This window comes from Silene latifolia, chromosome 11 (assembly GCF_048544455.1).
Source record: "Silene latifolia isolate original U9 population chromosome 11, ASM4854445v1, whole genome shotgun sequence".
Classification (NCBI taxonomy): Eukaryota; Viridiplantae; Streptophyta; class Magnoliopsida; order Caryophyllales; family Caryophyllaceae; genus Silene; species Silene latifolia.
The window spans coordinates 18,981,690-19,002,189 of record NC_133536.1 but is presented as its reverse complement, the minus strand read 5'-3'; the positions used below and the strand labels follow the sequence as shown (position 1 = coordinate 19,002,189).

Genomic DNA, 20,500 nt, shown 5'->3' with positions numbered 1-20,500 from the left:
GTGAATTATCCTCACTCTAATATTATTTATAAATAAATAGAGATAGCTAATGTAATTTTTCTATAGCTAGAGATATGTTATTTATGATAACGAGGCCATGTATGTAGAGATTTAAGGAGTATTAACTAAGTGAATGTGAGTGCAGGAGTTCCACGCTATGAATTAAGTTGGTGTCCATATGTTGTTAGAAGGCTGATTATTTATATTTGACAGAAGAAAGATTTTAAGAGTATTAAGTGTCACATTGGTTTTGAGGTTGTGATATTTATGGGATTGTGCAGGGTACTTTGTGCCTTTGACAGTATGGATTGAGATTGGTTAATTACTTGTATTGGGGTAGTTCCTCTCTGTCTTCTGATTTTATTTCAGGTTACTTCCGCTGAGTTCAAAAGGATTTTATTTCAAGAGAAAATTTTTATTAAAGAATTTATAAAGTTTTGGTTCCATTTTGTATTCTTTCATTTTTAAAAGGATTTGTAAAAAGAGACTTTGTATATTGATTATAATACCCCTCTAGTTTGTCTCAGTATTGTATATAAATATAAGTTTTTAATTAGCCGAAAAAGAGGGGTGTTACAATTAATCATTATGAGGTACTTCCTCTGTCCCGGTCATTTATTGTCCTATTTTATTTTGTAGTGTCTCAGTCAATCGTCGTCCTTTCTATTTTAAGAATTAAACTTGATGAACAATTCGATTATTTACACTCAATTTGACCCACTTTTCATTTAGTAATTGACCCTCTCCTCTTTCAGTTTCTTGCCTGTCGGTATTATTTTTGGATGAAAAAGCGGGAATTTGTTAGTGAATACTCCCTCCATCTCGGTCACTTGTTATTCTTTGGTTTTGACACAAAGACCAAGAAAAGTGGAGAGGGTCAATCTAGGTAGCACCGACATGGACACGGACACAGACACGACACGGACACGTGACACGGCATCCCATGAAATTTAGGACAAGGGACACGTTATTTAAATTTAATAAAATATATATTTTGTAGTTATATATGTGTGATTTTACTTTTGAAAAAGTATTTGATATTAAATTTAAATAAATGAAGGTATAATTTGACGTTAAATATAACTTATTCTCATTTTTAAAACCAAAAACCAACTTATAATCAATCTATTTCGGCATCTCATTACTTGTCTAAAGAACATCATTTGCTCACCAAATTCAACCATATAACAATTCACGTCATTTACCTTAAATTCAACTTTCCGTTTGAAGGTGTATCCAAATACCATGGACACGGCTCAAAATACCATGGACACGCGTCGGACACGTGCCCAAATAAAAGATGAAAGTTAGACACGGCTTTACAGGTGTCCGATACGACACGTTTTGACGTGTGTCCGACGAGTGTCGTGTCTGACACTGGTTCCGACACGGGAACACCGATTAGGAGGAGTGTTTGTGCAACCTAGGGGTCAATTACTAAATGACATGTGAACCAAATTGAGTGTAAATGATCAAATTGTACGTCAAATGCTTTTCTAAAATAGAAAGGATAATAATTGACCGAGACACCAAAAAATAGAATCGGATACCAAATGAGCGGGACAGAGGGGGTACTTTTTATATGGACAATGCTAGGGCGTCACCCGGTAACACACTATCTTGACTCTTGGTGCCACCGTAACTAAAATAATCCAATAATAATAAATACAGTATTAAACTGAAAATTCACGTGGTACCGGTGATGTTTGTCATTTGTACATGGTACATAATATTTTATGTTTTTGCAAAATGACAATGTTTAGGGGCGATATCGCATATTATTAGCCATTTTTGTCTTTGGCTAAATTGTTTGACAAAAAAATAGATTAAAATATCAATGAATTTACAAAATTATCGTCGATGGTACTCAAATTCTATATCCGCGGTGGTAATAAAATTGAAGCACTAATACATGTGATTAACCCTTGTCCAAGTTTAATTTATACACAAGTTGGCAATAATTATACAACTCTACAAGAAAAATCATGTTCTTTCGTGGTTAATTACTACATCAAAACCCTAGTTCTCGACTACGAACAAAGTGAAGATAGTCGCAAAAAGGCGTGCTTAAGTTGTTATATATCAGGCATTCACCTTAATTATGCTTGTAGTAGTAGTTGTTTTTACAACTTCATTGAACTAGAGGAAAACATTGATTAACCTTCTTTTAAATTTACATTATTATTTATCAAATTCTTGTACTCCTTCTGTATTGGTCATTTGTTTACCTTTAATTTTGGCCAGAAAGATCGTGAAAAGAGGAGAAAATCAATTATTTGATGATAAATGGACTGAATAAATAAATAAATAAATAAATAAATAACCGGAATAGAGGGTGTACAACTTTTTATGTAATAATGTAAATGTGTTAAATAATCCGTTGACAAGGCAAAAGAAAATTAACCTTGTGATAGATGCTAAACTCGAAATTGTTTTAATACGATAATAATTTCTTAATTATTGGATTTATTACACGTTTTTAACAAAAAAAAATCTTATATAATAATACTTTTTAGTGTATTTTTAAAGTTTCCCGGTCCGACGATTAAGCTTTACTTGGATTTTCAAAAACCGTTTTAATCTTTATTCTCGATTTAAATTCTAAGTTTTTGTAAAAGAAATTCGGGCTTCAATTATAAAACCCATAAATTTAACTTGACTTGTGTATCCCTTTCACTTCCCATTTATGTTTTTCCACTTTTCCTTTTCTATAATTTCACTTTTTTAGTGTGCGACCATCCATAGACAGTTCTAAAGGATAACTCATGTCAGCCGACCCCAATCATTTAAGGACTAAGGCACGATGTTGTTGTTGTATTATAAATGTGGCTTTTACATTAACAAGCTATTTTAATTTTGTTTTTTGATGTATAATTATGTGATTCTCAACGGCGTTTTCATTCATTGGCCCAGACCATTGACTTAGCTTGATAAATACAGAGTATAATTTTAACTAACTTTGGTAACGAGTTACTCTTACGTAATATAATTTTATATTAATAAATTGACTTGGCTTAATTCAGGCTGATTACAGATCAAATTACGTAAATACCACATCATGTGAGTTTCATGTCATAACTTTATTGAGTTGGGTGTTAATTAATTGAGTTAACATCATTAATTTTTTTAATAAATTATATTTTTATTTAGATTATTAAAAAGTAAAAACTAACAAAATTCAAGCACTAGTAGTGTACGCGTGATTGACTTAGTCCCGAGTGTAAACTTATTAATGTGAAATAATTGTTTTATTCACGCCAACAAATTACACAACCCTAATAATTTCCAAAAAAAATTCTACTGATTTACTTACCTAGTTGCTTTAGGACTTCCTTATTGTTGTCGGTAACGAGAACTCCTCGCCCAAGTAACAAAGCACATATATATATATAAACATAATCTTTCACTTAAAAACAATTGCAAATTATACATAAACAACACTAAAATCCGAGAATTTCATCAAAATCGTCATGGATAAAGTGAAAGAAAAAGACAACCTAAACATGAATAATAATACTACTAAGAGATTAATGAAGCTCAAAGATAATGAAGATACTAAGGTGCAATTATCGTACGCTCAACGATTGGAGAATTCAACCCGAAAGATGCAAGAAAGGTACAATCAAGCTAAAGATAGCCGGCAAAAAATATGCGTGATCGGGTTAAGTGATGCGCCTAACCCACGTGGTCGTGGTGAGACTATGGTCAAGAAGGTATTACCTAATGGTGTTAGAAAGCCACTGATGTCTAACGTAAAGCGTACCTCAAGTTGTGTCAAAGATGGAGGCGTAAGAAGAAATTATCAAGGGTATGGCGGCATCAAGAGTAACAAATCTAACAATAATGGAACTTTTGTGTTGTCGAAGAAACGGGATGAACTGAATGAAAAGAGGAGATTGAATGAGGTATACAAATTGTCCTATGCTGAAAGGGCAGAGATGGTGAAGAGGAAGTTGCAACAAGGCTATGATCAATGCGAAGAAGAAAGCCGTAAGAAGACGTGTTTCATTTGTTAGATGGAAGCTCTGAAATTTGGTCGCTAATTGGCTTTAGCGACTAATTTATGAAACATTAGCGACTAACTGAGTTGGTCGCTAACTAGCCTTTTCCTTGTAGTGTTAATTGATCAATATCTTAACTATGCTTGAAATAGTTTTTTACAACGAATAAGGGATATTAAAGAGGACAAAAATGTGTATACCTCATTCATAAAGAAACATAGATCAAGGGGAGTAAGATAAATATAGGATATTAATCCCACATTGACGAAGAAACGTAGATCATGGTAAGAGCTAAGTATAAACTAGTATTCTTCAACTGTAAGAAAATCCACGCAGCCATGCATTGAGCACAAAGCGAACTATTCTTTCGCCTTTTACTAAAGAATACCGTGTGCTCGTTGTTTATAAGTGGCATACGTTAATTTTTAGAGGAAGCTCCTTCATCGGCGCTTCCAGCAATTCAAGTGCAATTTTGTTTATTTGTTAATTGTGTTTTCGGCCTTCAGCCCCTTAATTTTCATTTGTCACATATCGATTACTGAAACAAAAGAAAATTAGCCTCCTAGAAGATGCTAATATCATAATTCTTCTGCATTATTATAAATAAGGTTGCAATCAACATATTTAGTAGCCTAAAAGTACAACTCATGGCCCTAATCCTCTCATTATGAGGACAATAATGATACCTCTTCTTAGTGGTATAAGGAATACAATACAATAGCGAGTTTTTAAATCGCCATTTTAGTTTTATTATTGAGTATTATATTATACTCGTAACTAATAATTTTAAGGAGCAATTGTTCTAACAATAGGACTTCCTACGCCTTTCTCATTCCCGTGATTTTAACCTTGCTTCTCCCACACGCAATAATTAGCTCCATAGGTAGCAACTTTGAAGTTTGATGGAATGAGATTGCCGAGGTCATTTCTGGTTCCGAGCTTGATTATAATCTTTCCATCGATCATTGCAACGTAGAGATCAGCGTTCGCTGCCATTATATTGACATTACTTGCTTCCGTTATACCATTTCTCGTCCTTACTGAACTCAATCGTATAATTTCTTCCTTCAAACCCCACTCGAAGAAATGATCATAGAACTGCCAGAAGGAAACAATTTCTTCTAATTAGATATCTTAAATTTATTGGTAATTGTATGTGATGATGCAAAATAGGAAGTGCGTATATAACAAATATGTTAAGTGACTTACGATAGATGGGGTTCCAGGGTGCGTGAGAATATATGCGTAGCCTTGCATAACTTTGTCGGACGGAAATGCCCATAGCCTTTGAGTGGATCCGGTATCATGGTTATCAATAAAAGTTCACGCATTTCTAGGCATTATTCCAATAAGTCCACTAGGCCTACCATTTGAGTCTTTTAATCTCCACAATTCTCCTTCAACATTTCGCTTGAAGAATGCCCTTAGTAGTGAAATCAAAGGCATTAATAACACCCCCACCCGCAGCCTGAACCCAACCTGCTAACTCGTTCCTTGGCCCGTCTTGGTTGTAATCAGGCTTACCATCCGGGTCATAGTGTATAGCCGAGTCCCATAGTTCCCCAACGGCAAAATTAGGTGAAGTTTGTTGCATGTAAAGTTTGGTAATGCTAGGTGCATATCCCTTGACAAAATCAAATCTCCATCCACCATCAAATCCAATTTCGGTCTTCAACCAATTCATCCAATCGATTAGCTCTTTTTGGACTCTTGGGTTAAGGTGATCGATATCTGGAGCCGCTCCATACCCGGCTCCAGTGTCTAAATTCCCGCTACCATCTGAGTATTGAGTGTCGTCCCTACATATGGCCCATGGACCCCAATCTAGACGATCATCGGGCGTGCCTCCTTCAAAGATGCAATAGATTCCCCTTCCATCTTGTTTGTCAGCACATCTATGATTTATTACGATATCAGCTACCGATTTGATCCCTTTTTGATGTAAGGAGTTGATCAAGTTCTTCAACTCGGTCTCACGTCCATACCTTGAGGCGTCAAGATCATATAATCTACCAGGCAAATATCCTGAAATTCAAGACAAATATGAGTTAGTTTAGTTTAAACAGGCGTCTCAACTCTCGAGTGCAATTCTCTAACATAAAATCAAAGTTGTCCGAGAAGGTAAACAAATGATTGAGTCGGTAATTTGAAAGACTAAAAATATATACCTTGAGGAGAAACAGAATGAGAAGGGGGAGGAAGCCAGACATGGGTGACTCCAGCTCTGGCCAAATCATCAACCGAGTTTACCAAAGAATTGTAAAGTCCTCCTTGCATATGGTATGACTCCCAATTGAATCCCTACACATTACAATGCAGAATTAATGTAACTATTTCCTCAACCAACAAAAATAAATTAATCTAGTTAACCCAACATATTGAATTTCAAATGAGAATAATTTATGAATAATAAAGAGATTTTTTTGATTTTTTTCTAGTAAACTGTCCCATCTTGTTTAGCTTTGATTAAAATATACTACTCACAACAAATAAAAAGGTAAATAAATAATTGGGACAGGGGGAGTTGTAGCTAGTTCATTCCTCTATCTTCGAACCTCGGCTCACCAATGGAAATACTAACAGAAGTTGAAGAGTGTATTACCTGAAATAACAATGTAGGCGTGACGAAGGCAAAGAGAAGAGAGAATAAGATGGTAAAGAAGCCAAGAAGATTGGTGATCCTAGAACTCTTCATCTTCAAACTCCGTGAATGGAACAATGAAGAAGAAGAAGAAATATGATGAAGGAAATGAATGAAGAATTAGGAACGTAAGGAGGGTTTTTATAGGCGAATAAAATGCATGCATGGTGAAATCGATAGAAAAATGTCACGTATTTCGAGTAAACGGAAGTTAGGACGATAAGGTTTTTGAATAGCTCTCGTTACTTGACGATTCATTATTTGATCACAAATTGCAACTTTTGATTTAATGGAGTAAATAGTATAACAGATGACCCATGCAGCCATGCTTTATCACAGTCACCACCCAACCCTATTTAATTTGAACACTTGCTATGTTGTATACAAAGTGTTGACGTCATAACCAACAATCATTTGTCAATCATATAGTGTAGAGGAGTTTTATGGTGAACAATGATCATTTTACGTTAAAAAGTGGTTTTAACTAGTCATTTTGTCACATTAAATTGTCATTTTTTTACCTTGAAATGCGTCATTGTTTGAATGGTCCTACCATACAATAATCTTGTACTTCCTCTGTTCCGGTCATTTGTTGTCCTTTTCCATTTTGGGGTGTCTCAGTCATTTGTTGTCTTTTCTATTTTAAGAATGAATTTGATGAGTAATTTGGTCATTCACATTCAATTTATTCCACATGTCATTTAGTAATTGGCCCTTCCCCCTTTCCTTGGTCTTTGTGCCAAAACCAAAGGACAACAAATGACCAGGACGGAGGGAGTAGTATATTTTATAGTGATTGCCAATATAGTAAATTAATAATTACTCCCTTTTATATTAGGTATCAAGTTTCTAAAAAAGCTTCATTTTATAAACTTTTTATTAAATTACTCCCCTCAAATGTTGTCAGGTCAAAAATTGCACCCATTTTCATTTACAGGCGAAAATTCTTAAAATCTGACGAAATTACCATTGGGTCAATATTTAGACATCCTCCATTTCACTTGTTATTCTATCGATTTTTCACATTTAATCCCAAAAAATTTCCCTAATATACTTAAATTATGGAGTTGTGTCAAGGTGGGGAGTTGTTTGATCGGATTGTGGCTGAAGGGCAGTATAATGAGCGCGAGGCAGCAAAGTTGACGATGAGCACTTTTGTTGGGTTGTTGAAGCTTGTCATTCGTTGGGGGTTATTCATAGAGATCTCAAGCTTGAAATTTTTTTGTTTAAGAGCATTGAATTGGCGAGGATTCTCCCCTTCAAAGTATCGACTTTGGCCTCTCTGTGTTTTATTAGCCAGGTGTTTATAAATATGTTGAAATTTAATATATCCCTTATCTATTAAAAGAATAGGTGAACTCACTAATTTTCCCTTTAAAAAGCATCTTTTTAAATAAGGAAGTTATTTATAATTTAATTGTATTCACTAAATAAAAAAAAATTAATAGTTATAATGTTTTTCATTATATAATTCTTTTCATTAAAATTAATCTTTTCATCAAATTATATAATTTTCACTAAACACTAAACTATAATATTTTAATTAAAATATAAATAATATTAAATCTTTATTGATACTATTATTTGAGAATGACATGACTCATACAGTCATACTACGCAAAATTATAATTCGTTTTGATTACTTTCATGACAAAAAAAATTGAGAGAAACTGGAATCATTAGTTTTGTGGTATAAAAAAATAGCTTTTGATTACTTTCATGACAATTACGTTAATGAGATACCACTATTAAATTACAGTTTAGTTTTACTTAGTTTTCTTGAATAATTTTACTGTTAAGTTTTTTTTTCTCATATCAAATTATAATGACGTGAAATATGAAAAATTAATAAGTTTTTAAGCTAGCATGATTAAGTAATATAAAAATAAAAACTCTATAAATACCGCGCATTTATTGCGCGTGATCTAAACTAGTTGCGAATCAATTGACTTAAATGTAGTATTCCAATCATTTTAATTTTGTGTAACCCTAATTTCTTAGTTCTTAGCCCTGATTTTTGGGTTTTAAACCCTTATTTCTAAATTTTTAAACCTTGGGGTTTTAACCCTAATTTATGGGTTTTAAACACAACCCTAATTTTTGGCATTATTTCCTTTATTTCTGGATTAGGAAACTCTAATTTTTCGGTTGTAAACCCTAATAACTTAAAATAAGATGAACAATCTTACCTTAAGTGGGGAAAAATATAAGAAGAGAGGAAAGTTGAAATGAATAAATGAATTGAATAGATGTATAAGGGAGAGAGAAGACTAAGTATATAATAGAGTAATAAGGGTAGTATCGTCATAAAATTAGGCTTTTAAACTAATAATTTGAATTTTGACGGAATATGTTACCAGAATATAAAAAAGTGTGCAATTTTTTACCTCAGAACATTTGAGGTAAGTAATTTAATAAAAAGAGTATAAAATGGTTTTTTTTTTAGAAAAGTGGTATCTAAAAGGGAGTAATTATTAATTACTCTTGCAAATATACCAAAGAGTATACATCATTAATGTAACACCCCGAAAATTTGAGTCATCTAAAAAAAAAAATTGTGAAAAAAAAATGTTTTAATAAAATGAGATTTTGGTAGGAAAGAGGAGAAGATGGGTAATGGAAGTTCAAATTTGAATAATAAAGAAAAGCGTATGTCGATTTGGAAATCGAACAGAAAAAGAAAAGAAAAATCGTTAATGACTTGAAATAAAAAGGGAAAGAGAATAAAGGACTTGCGATAACTGTGCTTAAAAAGACATACTAACTTGTATATATAAACATTACTTTAAGGTGAAGTACTGGGGAGTTATGTTATATAACTTAAAGTTAGTATCGTATCGTAACTTAAATTGACCCGAATACAAATAGAATTAACCTACTATATAAACCACCAATTCACCCTTAAACCGGAGGACACCGATTATTCCACACACATGTAGGATATATGTGAAAGATTGAATCTTATTTCGTGAATAATACAATGATACAAAGGTTGTTTATATACTAGTTACAAAGCTTGGGGAAGAGGAAACCTAATACAATATTTCCTAATACATAAGACGTAATATGGAAAACTAAATATTAACAATTTACCTAATTAGAAGAACTAAATAATTCTAAGATTAATTACCTAATTACACGATATTCCTAACACGGTTCCGCAAGATGGACGACCCAAAGGCGAGACCAATCTTGGAAACCAAAAACGTGAAACGAGGAGACGGAAGAGCCTTAGTAAGCAAGTCCGCAAGCTGATCATCACCAGAGATATGAGTAACACGAAGAAGACCTTGTTGGACACGTTCACGAACAAAATGAAAGGACATAGCCAGATGCTTCATTCGAGAGTGAAACACGGGATTTTGAGAGTAATGAGTAGCACTCAGGTTGTCACAATAAATGACAGGGGTAGGAAAGGTGGGAGCACGAAGTTCAGTAAGAAGGGATTGAAGCCACATGAGCTCAGTGGTAGTTGCAGCCACAGCTCGGAACTCAGCCTCGGTGGATGAGCATGCAACTGCTCGTTGTTTCTTAGAGGACCAGGACAAAGCATTGCGACCAAAATAGGTAATATAACCGGTTGTAGAATGTAACACATCATGATCGCCACCCAAATCAGCATCACTGTAAGCGTGAAGACAGGGAGGAGAGTCGCGATAAAGCTGAAGACCCAAATGAGAGGTGCCATTAAGATAGCGCAAAAGGCGTTTTAAGGCAGCCCAATGTAGTTCAGTCGGTTGTTGTAAAAATTGAGCTAAGCGGTTGACGGTGTAAGCAATATCTGGCCGGGTAAATGATAGATATTGTAGACTACCAAGTATCATACGATAAGCAGTGATGTCGACGAGAGGCGAACTCCCATCTTTGTGAAGGTGAGGGTGAACGGCCTGAGGAGTGCTAGCCGATTTTGACTCGAGGAAATGGTGTTTACTTAACAAATCGTGAATGTATTTTGTTTGAGTGAGGACTAAGCCGGTTTTATTTGGTGTAACTTTGACTCCTAGAAAGTAGGACAGTAAACCTAAGTCTTTTAGGGCAACGCGAGACGCGAGAGTGGTGATAAACGACGCAACATGGCTTTTGTTGGGACCAGTGACAATGATATCGTCAACATAGACCAGTAGATAAATAGTGCAAGACGGTGTCGTGAGTAGAAAAAGTGAGGGAACGGCTAGTGATGCACGAAATCCAGTGGATAGCAAATATTGTTTTAGTGTCGTGTACCAAGCACGAGGTGCTTGTTTTAGACCGTAAATAGCTTTAGTGAGCTTGCAAATATGACGAGGATGCTGAGAATCAATGAATCCAGCAGGTTGTTCCATGTAAACAACGTCAGTTAAGTTACCTTGTAAAAATGCATTATTGATGTCTAGCTGACGAAGTTCCCACGAATTAATTAGAGCAAGAGAAAGTAGGGTACGTACCGTTGTAGGTTTAACCACGGGACTAAACGTGTCCGAGTAATCAACACCGGGACGTTGAAGAAATCCCTTCGCAACAAGTCGAGCTTTATACTTTTCGATGGAGTTGTCTGGTTTGTATTTGATACGATATATCCATTTACATCCAATAACATTGTAGGACGGGTCAGGTGGGACAAGAGTCCATGTTTTATTAATTTGAAGAGCTGTAAATTCAGCGGTCATGGCATCACGCCATTGGGGATCAATGAGAGCCTGTTTTGTGGTGTTGGGAAGACGAGTAGGCGGAAGCAAGGTGGCCATTTTGGCATATTTTGGGTTGGGTTTGCGAATGTTGTTGGTGAGTCTGGTGGTGACACGGGGTGGTGGAGGAGAGGGTGGAGGAGGAGGTGGTGTGGGTTGTGGAGTCACGACAATAGTGGGAGTGGAGATGGCAGAGGGAACAGTGGTCGATGAGGGGGTCGAGGGGGAGGTGCTGCCAGATTCGACAGGTGGGGGGAGGCAGGGGATGTTGGGGAGGCAGGGTTTGTAGGGGAATTGGGAGGAGAAGGTGGGGGTAGGGGCTGTTGGGCAGTGGGTGTGTGTGGCAAGGGTGGAGGGATGTGTTCATGAAACCAGGTGGCGGTGGGAATGGTGGTGGCAGAAGCCGTCGATGGGGCCACAAGGGTAGGGTAAGGGAATACGTTTTCAACGAATTTAACATGGCGAGAAACAAAAATTTTGTTGGTAGTCGGGTCAAGGCAATAAAACGCACTTTGAGTTAGGGAATAACCCACGAAAATGCATGGTTTGGAGCGAGGTTCTAATTTATGATTAGTGTATGGTCGGAGCCACGGGTAGCAGAGGCACCCAAAGCACCGAAGTTTGGAATAGTTGGGTGGTTGTCCAAATAATTTAAGGTATGGTGACGAATTGGCAAGAGTAATAGTAGGCATACGGTTTATGAGATATGTGGCAGTGGCAAATGCATGAGTCCAATAAGCCGTGGGTAAGTGAGCATGAGTAAGAAGAGCTAAACCAGTTTCGACAATGTGACGATGTCGACGTTCAGCATAGCCATTCAACTCAGGCGTGTGGGGTGGAGTGGTTAAGTGGCTAATACCACGATCATTGAGTGTATGAGCCATTTTGATGTACTCACCACCATTGTCAGAAAAAATTTGTAAGATGGGTCGATTGAAAAAATTTTCAACGAGTTTTTGAAAGCGAATGAATACGGTTGTAGCATCGGATTTGAGCTTGAGAGGAAAAAACCATATATATTTAGTGAAGTGATCAACGAAAATGAGATAGTATTTAAAATTATCATAAGACGGTACCGGAAAGGACCAAACATCACTAAACAATAAATCAAGCGGTGCTTTAGACGATATAGTAGAAACATTAAATTCTAACTTATGACTCTTGTGAATAGCACAAGAATTACAAGGCTTATTGGTATTAAAACTAGAATTGTTTAAAAAACGAGAACATAAATATTGTAAAATCTTGGAGGATGGGTGACCAAGACGGTGATGCCAAGCAATATCCGGAGATAGGTGAGTCGTGTAAGCAGCCGGTGTTGGAGGAAGCCATTCATAGACACCACCATTGTCCAAGCCGCTAAGTAGAGTCCGATGCGTTTTGAGGTCCTTAATTGAAAAAGCAGTAGAAGAAAATTCAAAATAAGCTTGATTGTCATTGCAAAATTTCGAAACAGAAAGTATGTTGCGAGAAATTGTTGGAACGCATAAAACATTGTTAAATTAAAGAGATAAATTAGAAGAGTGAGGAATTGTGAACGAACCAGTGTGAGTGATAGGTAAGGCGGAGCCATCACCGATTAGAAGATCGTCACCACCATCATAAGGAGAGTGGAGAGCGAGGTTGTCAAGGTCGCTAGTAATGTGATGCGTAGCACCACTGTCGAGGAGCCAAGGGCGAGATGGGTCAGCGGGATTGGGATTGGGGTGAGTAGTGGCGGTGTTGGCTTGAGGGGTGGGGTAGTCACTGCGATTGAAAAAGGCCGAGGACGATGGAAAGACAACATTAGGGTATGCTTTCTTAAACTTAAAACAGCTCGAGATCACATGACCGACTGCCCGACAGTACTGGCACTTTCCTTTGAAGGGCACGGGGTTGGGATTGTTAGAGGACGATGCTTGGTTGGTGTTTGGGGTGGGCTTGGTATACGGCTGCGTGTAGGGACGACTATTGGAGCGGTAGGCTGCATTGGCAGTGGCGGGAAACGGGGCAGGGACAGTTTGATGTTTGATGGTGAGGTCGAAATTCATGAGCTTTTCATGGAGGTTGTCAAAAGAGATGGGATCATCTCTCGCATTGACGACATCAATTAAGGGTTTATAGAGTGAGTAGTCTAGGCCACGTATGACATGAGTAGTGATATCTTCCGGGTCTACGGGTTTGCCTAGAGAAGCGAGTTTGTCAGTGCACGCCTTAATGGAATGCATATAGTCAGTGACAGTTTGGTTTGCGGTTTTTGAGATAGAGTTTAGACGGTCTTTAACTTGTAAAATATGAGCGCGAGACGGTTTAGCATAAGTTTGTGCTAGAGAGGTCCAAAGGGCAAAAGAGGTTGGTTCACGCATGACTAGGGCATGAATATTAGACGAGAGGGTTCCTACAATAGCACCTTTGAGGAGATGGTCTTGTCTTTTCCAGGTAAGATAAGCGGGGTTGGTTTTGGTTTTGTTTTTGTCATCATCAGTGGGTGTAGGAATTTTTTCGGGTGGGCAAGGATAAGAACCGTCTAAATATTTAAGAAGATCGTAGCCAAAGAGGAACGAGGTTACCTGGTCAGCCCATTGCATATAGGTGAGGGGCGTTAGTTTCTCTACCATTGAGAGATTGACGAGATAAAGAGGAACAGTGGGTTCGTTTTCATTGACGATGGTGTTGGTGGAGCTCGACATGACGAAGGAAATTTCTGCTTGGTCACGGGTTGAAGACGATGGTACACGAATAATCTTCGTGGTTGCGTTTTGTGCGTGAGGCAATTGATATTAGGATCGATGAGAACCTGATACCATGTAGGATATATGTGAAAGATTGAATCTTATTTCGTGAATAATACAATGATACAAAGGTTGTTTATATACTAGTTATAAAGCTTGGGGAAGAGGAAACCTAATACAATATTTCCTAATACATAAGACGTAATATGGAAAACTAAATATTAACAATTTACCTAATTAGAAGAACTAAATAATTCTAAGATTAATTACCTAATTACACGATATTCCTAACAACATATATATGATAAGATCAAAAAAAAAAATGGGGAAAGAGGAGTGTAGAAAGAAGGATGGGCGTGAGCTAAAACAAAGGAACAAGAAAAGGAAAAACAAGCTAATTCATCCTAATCCATCGTCAATTACCCCAATTCTTTTGTAAGTAACCTTAAATCTTCTATATAATATTAATATCATAGTTTAATCCTTACTAATTAGAGCTTATTATGTAACATAAGGTGAATTTAATCTAAAACGGGAGGATTAGACAAAGGTGTAAGACGGTCTTAACAAAGTGATTACAAATTCATTACAAGGGTTAGTTTTGTTTATCTTTGAGTAGATGAAGATCGTTGAGGATGTTGAGTTTCTGATTTTGTAAGTATAGGAACCTAATTAATATATTCAAGTGAATTAAGGGGAAGATTTAAGATAATAATCACGTTTTAATCAAGTCTAGAGTAAGAACATGCTAAAACCGCACTTTATGATTTTGCCCAGAATCTATATCAGCCTTTAACCCCGTTTTTCGACCTGAAATGCTCAGAACTGGGGAAATTTGCTCCAGTACAATATTTTAGATCTTTGTCTTATCTTTCTAGAATGACCAATTAGAGAATCTAACGCCATGTAGTTTAAAAGTTATGACTGTTTTGCCCAGATGACGCAAAACTAGTTATGCAGGATTGTAAAACTGGAAGGCTTGTAAAGATTATATAATAAGCTATTGAAAACTAATGATTTTGGGAAAACTTTGTGCATAAGAGTTTTAAATCTTATTCTTAGCTTTCTAAGAATATACGGATCATTGTCATACGATTTGTAAATCAAGAGTTATGATTTATTTGGTAAGACTATGTACAACAATGATTTTTTTCACAAAATGACAAAAAAAAATCACCAAAAAGTATTGATTAAATAATCAAACTCAAGAAATGGGCGCAACATTGTGTTGAGTTGTGTTGAGTTGTGTTGCAGAGCAACCTAAGGTTGTGACACTCCATTTCTCTCTCCCCACGCCACATGTCAATAGATGATTGGACCTTTTTTTTCAACTTTAAAAGCAAAATTGATGCAGATTTATTTCCGTTGTAAATGTACAACAAGTTATAACGGCTCTATTTTTTTAAAAAAAAAAAAACTTTATTAAAATAAAAAATAATTACATAGATAGTCATAATTTTTCATTCTCTATAAATAGAGACCAATCTTGATATATTTTTGATCACAAAAAAAAAAATCCATATTTTTCCTCTGTAGCTTATAATAACCAAAATACCACATATAACTCCTTAAAAATTAACCATTTCAATAATTATGGATCTTAATGACCCTAATTTTGGAAATACCTCAAATTCTCCACAAAATCAAAACTCACAAAGTTTTGATTTTGATTTTACAAATTACCAAAGTTCTTTATTACCCCAAAATTATACAATAAACTCTCAAATTAATCCAAATGCACATAATTTTCCAACTCCCCCATATTATCAGAACCCTCAATTTTATCCAACCTCCCAAGATCAATCAAATTTTCAAAATGTTCAAGTTTCTCAAAATATCTCAAGAAATTTATTTCAAGAGAATCAAGAAAAACAAAAAAAATCTAGAAAACAATCTACCCCTAGTTTATGGAGTGCTGAGGAGGATATGGTTCTTATGAAATCATGGAGTTATTATAGTTGTGATGAGATTAAAGGGAATAATCAAAAGGGTGAGGGTTTGTGGGCAAGGGTGATGGAAATGTATGAACAATATCGACGAGAAAATCCAGATAAAATTGGCGAGAGAAATTTGGATTCGATGAAAGATCGTCATCAAAGAATTTGTAAAAACGTCAATTCGTGGGTTGCTTGTTATAGGAAAGCATACGCGAGAAAATCAAGTGGAATGAGCATGAGTGATGTTAAGAAAGACGCACATGCTCAATATACTCAAGTGAATAAGTCAAATTTCAATGATATGGCAGTATTTGAAGAAGTGATGAGTAAACTAAAAAAATGGGAAGTTCCAACGGGAATGGATATGGGAGGCAATCCGTACGTGGAAGAAGGCGATGATATCATTCAAGAAAGTGAAGGTAGCACGAAAAGATCAAAAACTAATGAAGATGGAGACTATGTAATCCCTACAAATCCCGATACTCCAACTAGTGTTCCTACATCTAGTACTATTAGTCGTCCTCAAGGAAGGGATGTTGCTAAGAAGAAAAGGGGAAAGCAGAAAGTTACAGAATCTTCACACAATAGCGAGTTCACTGAAGAGTATCGTGCTATGAGAATGATAAGAGAAAAAGAGCTCGAATTGTCGGAAAGACAAATTCAAGAAATGGGCAGGCTTACTAAGGAAGGACATGAAGCTGAGAAGCACAAGAGTTATGCCGCAATACTGAACACATTATTGGCAAAAACCCATTTAACTCCTGCACAAGAAGCCATGATAGAAGATCTTACAGAGAAAGTGATGGGTAAAACATTTTAATTGTGTATTTGTCACTTCATTTCAATTGTAGTGTATTGTTATTTCGTTTCAAGTCAGTGTATTGTCATTTCATTTCAATTAATGTATTGTCATTTCTTTTTATTGTCAGTGTAATGTCTTAGTATTATTGTCATTGTATTGTCACATCATTTTAGTGCGGTGTGCTTGATTTCTTTGTCATTGTAACATCACTTCATGTCTAACATAATGACAAACTAAATTATTGTGTTTCAGTATTCTAATATCTATATAACATGCTTGACTCTTAGAAAAATATGATATACAATTCAACAAAATCTATTACCTACATTTTTCTCTCAACTAAAAATATGTCCGATTAGAAAATGAAACAAACTTAAATGATTCCAATATCATTTCTTTTGATCAAAGAATGAGAGATTTCTATGAACGACAAACAAGAAATATGCAAAAAAAATCGTCGCATGGATAACATGGTTGATGATATGATAGGTTCCAATTCAAATCTATTTTTACAACCTTCAAATCGTATCCCTAAAAAAAAGCGTAGATACTATGAAAGAAATCGAGAGGAAGGTCACATACAGTTGTTCAAAGATTATTTTCATGATAATCCTGTCTACCCTGATCATATATTTAGGCGTAGATTTCGTATGCGAAAACCTCTTTTTCTTCGAATAGTGGAAGCTGTCACCGCAAGTGATACATTTTTTCAGCCAGGACCAAATGGATCTGGTCGGGGAAGGTCATACTGACATTGCAAAAATGCACGCAGCCTATAAGGGTTCTAGCTTATGGATCAGCTTGTGATGCTGTTGATGAGTATTTACGAATGAGCACCGCACAAACTTCAAAATGTATCACCAAGTTTGTGGATAGTGTTATTACACAGTTTGGAAACCAATATCTAAGAAGACCGAATGAACAAGATGTGGCAAGATTATTACATGTTGGGGAAGAAAGGGGATTCCCAGGTATGATGGGAAGTATCGACTGCATGCATTGGCAATGGAAAAATTGTCCAACTGCTTGGCAAGGGCAATATGCAGGAAGGAGTGGGAAAGTAACAATTATTTTAGAAGCAGTTGCAAGCTATGATCTATGGATTTGGCACGCATTTTTTGGAACACCGGGTTCACTGAATGATATAAATGTACTTCACCGTTCTCCCGGTTTTGACGACATCTTAGAGGGACGTGCTCCAAGAGTTAACTATTATGCGAATGGTAATCAGTATAATATGGGATATTATCTTACTGATGGTATATATCCAGCATGGGCTTCTTTTGTTAAGTCAATTCGAACTCCGTTACTTCAAAAGCACAAATTGTTCGCACACCATCAAGAAGTTGTCCGAAAAGATGTGGAGCGTGCATTTGGTGTATTACAAGCTCGATTCGCATTTATCAAATAACCAAGTTTAGTTTGGGATCCGAATCTCATGGGTAAAATCATTATGGCATGTATAATAATGCATAATATGATAGTAGAGGACGAACGAGATACATATCTTAACCAATATGATAGTACCGACTTTGATGGGGAAGATCTTGATGACGATAATAGTCAACCATCCACATATTCAACTCAACGAATTGCAAGTCTATCAACTTATATGAACAATCAATCACGACTTCAAAATAGAGAAACTCATAATGCTCTTAAACGCGATTTGATCGAGCATATATGGCAAAAATTTGGTAGTGGTGATTAATATTTTATTTATATTTTAAGAATTGTATTTTTATTTTAAGAAATGTATTAGTTTTGCCTCTTTTTTTGTTATTATTAATGTACTTGTATTGTATTTTTAAAATTTTTATGAATTATTATAAATAATTTTTATTTTTATTTTTAAATTTTTTACAGTATTTTTATATTTTGTGGGTTATAAAAGTAACAAAATAAGTTATATTTTAATAGTAGTAATTAGAATAAATATTAATGTATAAAAGATCTACAATTTAATATTAATAAAGATGTACAATATAATTTTAATAAAAAAAATCATTTGTTACCCAGCTCAACTCAATGCACTACTTTTGTTACCCAACTCAACTCAATTTTTGTTATCTAGCTCAACTCAACTTTTGTTACCCAACTCAACTCAATTAATGTATAAAAGAGAATATAAAAGGTGGGGTATAGGAAATAGTGAAAAGTAAGCGTTATAAGAATGTTATTGATAAAGTGTCTAACTTAGGAGTAGTGTTATTGAAGTGAAAGAATAATGAAAAAGGTAAAAATATTAATATAATAATCATAACATTCATATTGTGAAAATTGTTGATGTACATAGTCTAAAGCTGGTCTCTAATGTTACTGAATTAATCACCAGAAACAGAGTCTGATTGAATGCAAGATTTAGATAGAAAATAATCTATTTATGGGAATGTTAAGTAGGCGTTATTTCTCACAAATTGAATGTAGTTTCCAGAGTGGTAAGGCCCGTTTATATAGGAATTGTGGTTAAGGAGATATGCTTATAGTAATGAACAAGGGTCATAATCGGTCTATTACAGAAAGTCGGTAAAGTTCAACTTCAAACTTAAACCTAAGGTTTCAGATGGACAAGTTTTGCTAGCTGAAGTTGTTCTTATAGATGTTAGTTACTTGTATATCAAAACTCATGACTAGAGTATCATAGTTGGCTCACAACCCGCAGTGGTGAGCCGGGCATATTAAAATGCCCAGGATTATAGTTTGGCTCAGAACCCGCGGTGGCCCGGCATACAAAAATGCCTAGGATTATTGTTTGGCTCACAACCCGCAGTGGCCAGCCCGTTATGAAATAATGCCTTAGTAGTTGTATGGAGTGGATTGATCCCCACTTCCACCATTAGATGCTCGTATCCAGGCACAGACCTGATGTAGAGGTGTGCACATTAAGTCTATGGCCAATCGTTTCTTGTTAACCTCTTACTCTCAAGGAAGTAAAGTTCTTACTATATAATTGTTGTCTACTTTGTTTATTTATGTCCTAAGGTGAATTATCCTCACTCTAATATTATTTATAAATAAATAGAGATAGCTAATGTAATTTTTCTATAGCTAGAGATATGTTATTTATGATAACGAGGCCATGTATGTAGAGATTTAAGGAGTATTAACTAAGTGAATGTGAGTGCAGGAGTTCCACGCTATGAATTAAGTTGGTGTCCATATGTTGTTAGAAGGCTGATTATTTATATTTGACAGAAGAAAGATTTTAAGAGTATTAAGTGTCACATTGGTTTTGAGGTTGTGATATTTATGGGATTGTGCAGGGTACTTTGTGCCTTTGACAGTATGGATTGAGATTGGTTAATTACTTGTATTGGGGTAGTTCCTCTCTGTCTTCTGATTTTATTTCAGGTTACTTCCGCTGCAGTTCAAAAGGATTTTATTTCAAGAGAAAATTTTTATTAAAGAATTTATAAAGTTTTGGTTCCATTTTGTATTCTTTCATTTTTAAAAGGATTTGTAAAAAGAGACTTTGTATATTGATTATAATACCCCTCTAGTTTGTCTCAGTATTGTATATAAATATAAGTTTTTAATTAGCCGAAAAAGAGGGGTGTTACAATTAATCATTATGAGGTACTTCCTCTGTCCCGGTCATTTATTGTCCTATTTTATTTTGTAGTGTCTCAGTCAATCGTCGTCCTTTCTATTTTAAGAATTAAACTTGATGAACAATTCGATTATTTACACTCAATTTGACCCACTTTTCATTTAGTAATTGACCCTCTCCTCTTTCAGTTTCTT

The 20,500-nt window shown here is 35.4% G+C and overlaps 1 protein-coding gene, 1 non-coding gene and 1 pseudogene across 2 annotated transcripts; 2 read left to right on the top strand and 1 right to left on the bottom strand.

Moving 5' to 3' along the window:
• Positions 1 to 4,335: 4,335 nt before the first annotated feature.
• Positions 4,336 to 4,453, top strand: LOC141615622 (U5 spliceosomal RNA). Its single transcript, XR_012530034.1, has one exon. It is a non-coding gene; the product is annotated as a U5 spliceosomal RNA (small nuclear RNA).
• Positions 4,454 to 4,594: 141 nt separating this feature from the next.
• LOC141613038 (alpha-amylase-like) lies at positions 4,595 to 6,696 on the bottom strand (annotated as a pseudogene).
• A 9,247-nt stretch (positions 6,697 to 15,943) lies between these two features.
• LOC141613037 (uncharacterized) lies at positions 15,944 to 16,774 on the top strand. The gene has a single exon (XM_074431772.1). It carries the CDS (start codon positions 15,944 to 15,946, stop codon positions 16,772 to 16,774), a length of 831 nt encoding a protein of 276 aa, XP_074287873.1.
• Positions 16,775 to 20,500: the final 3,726 nt, after the last annotated feature.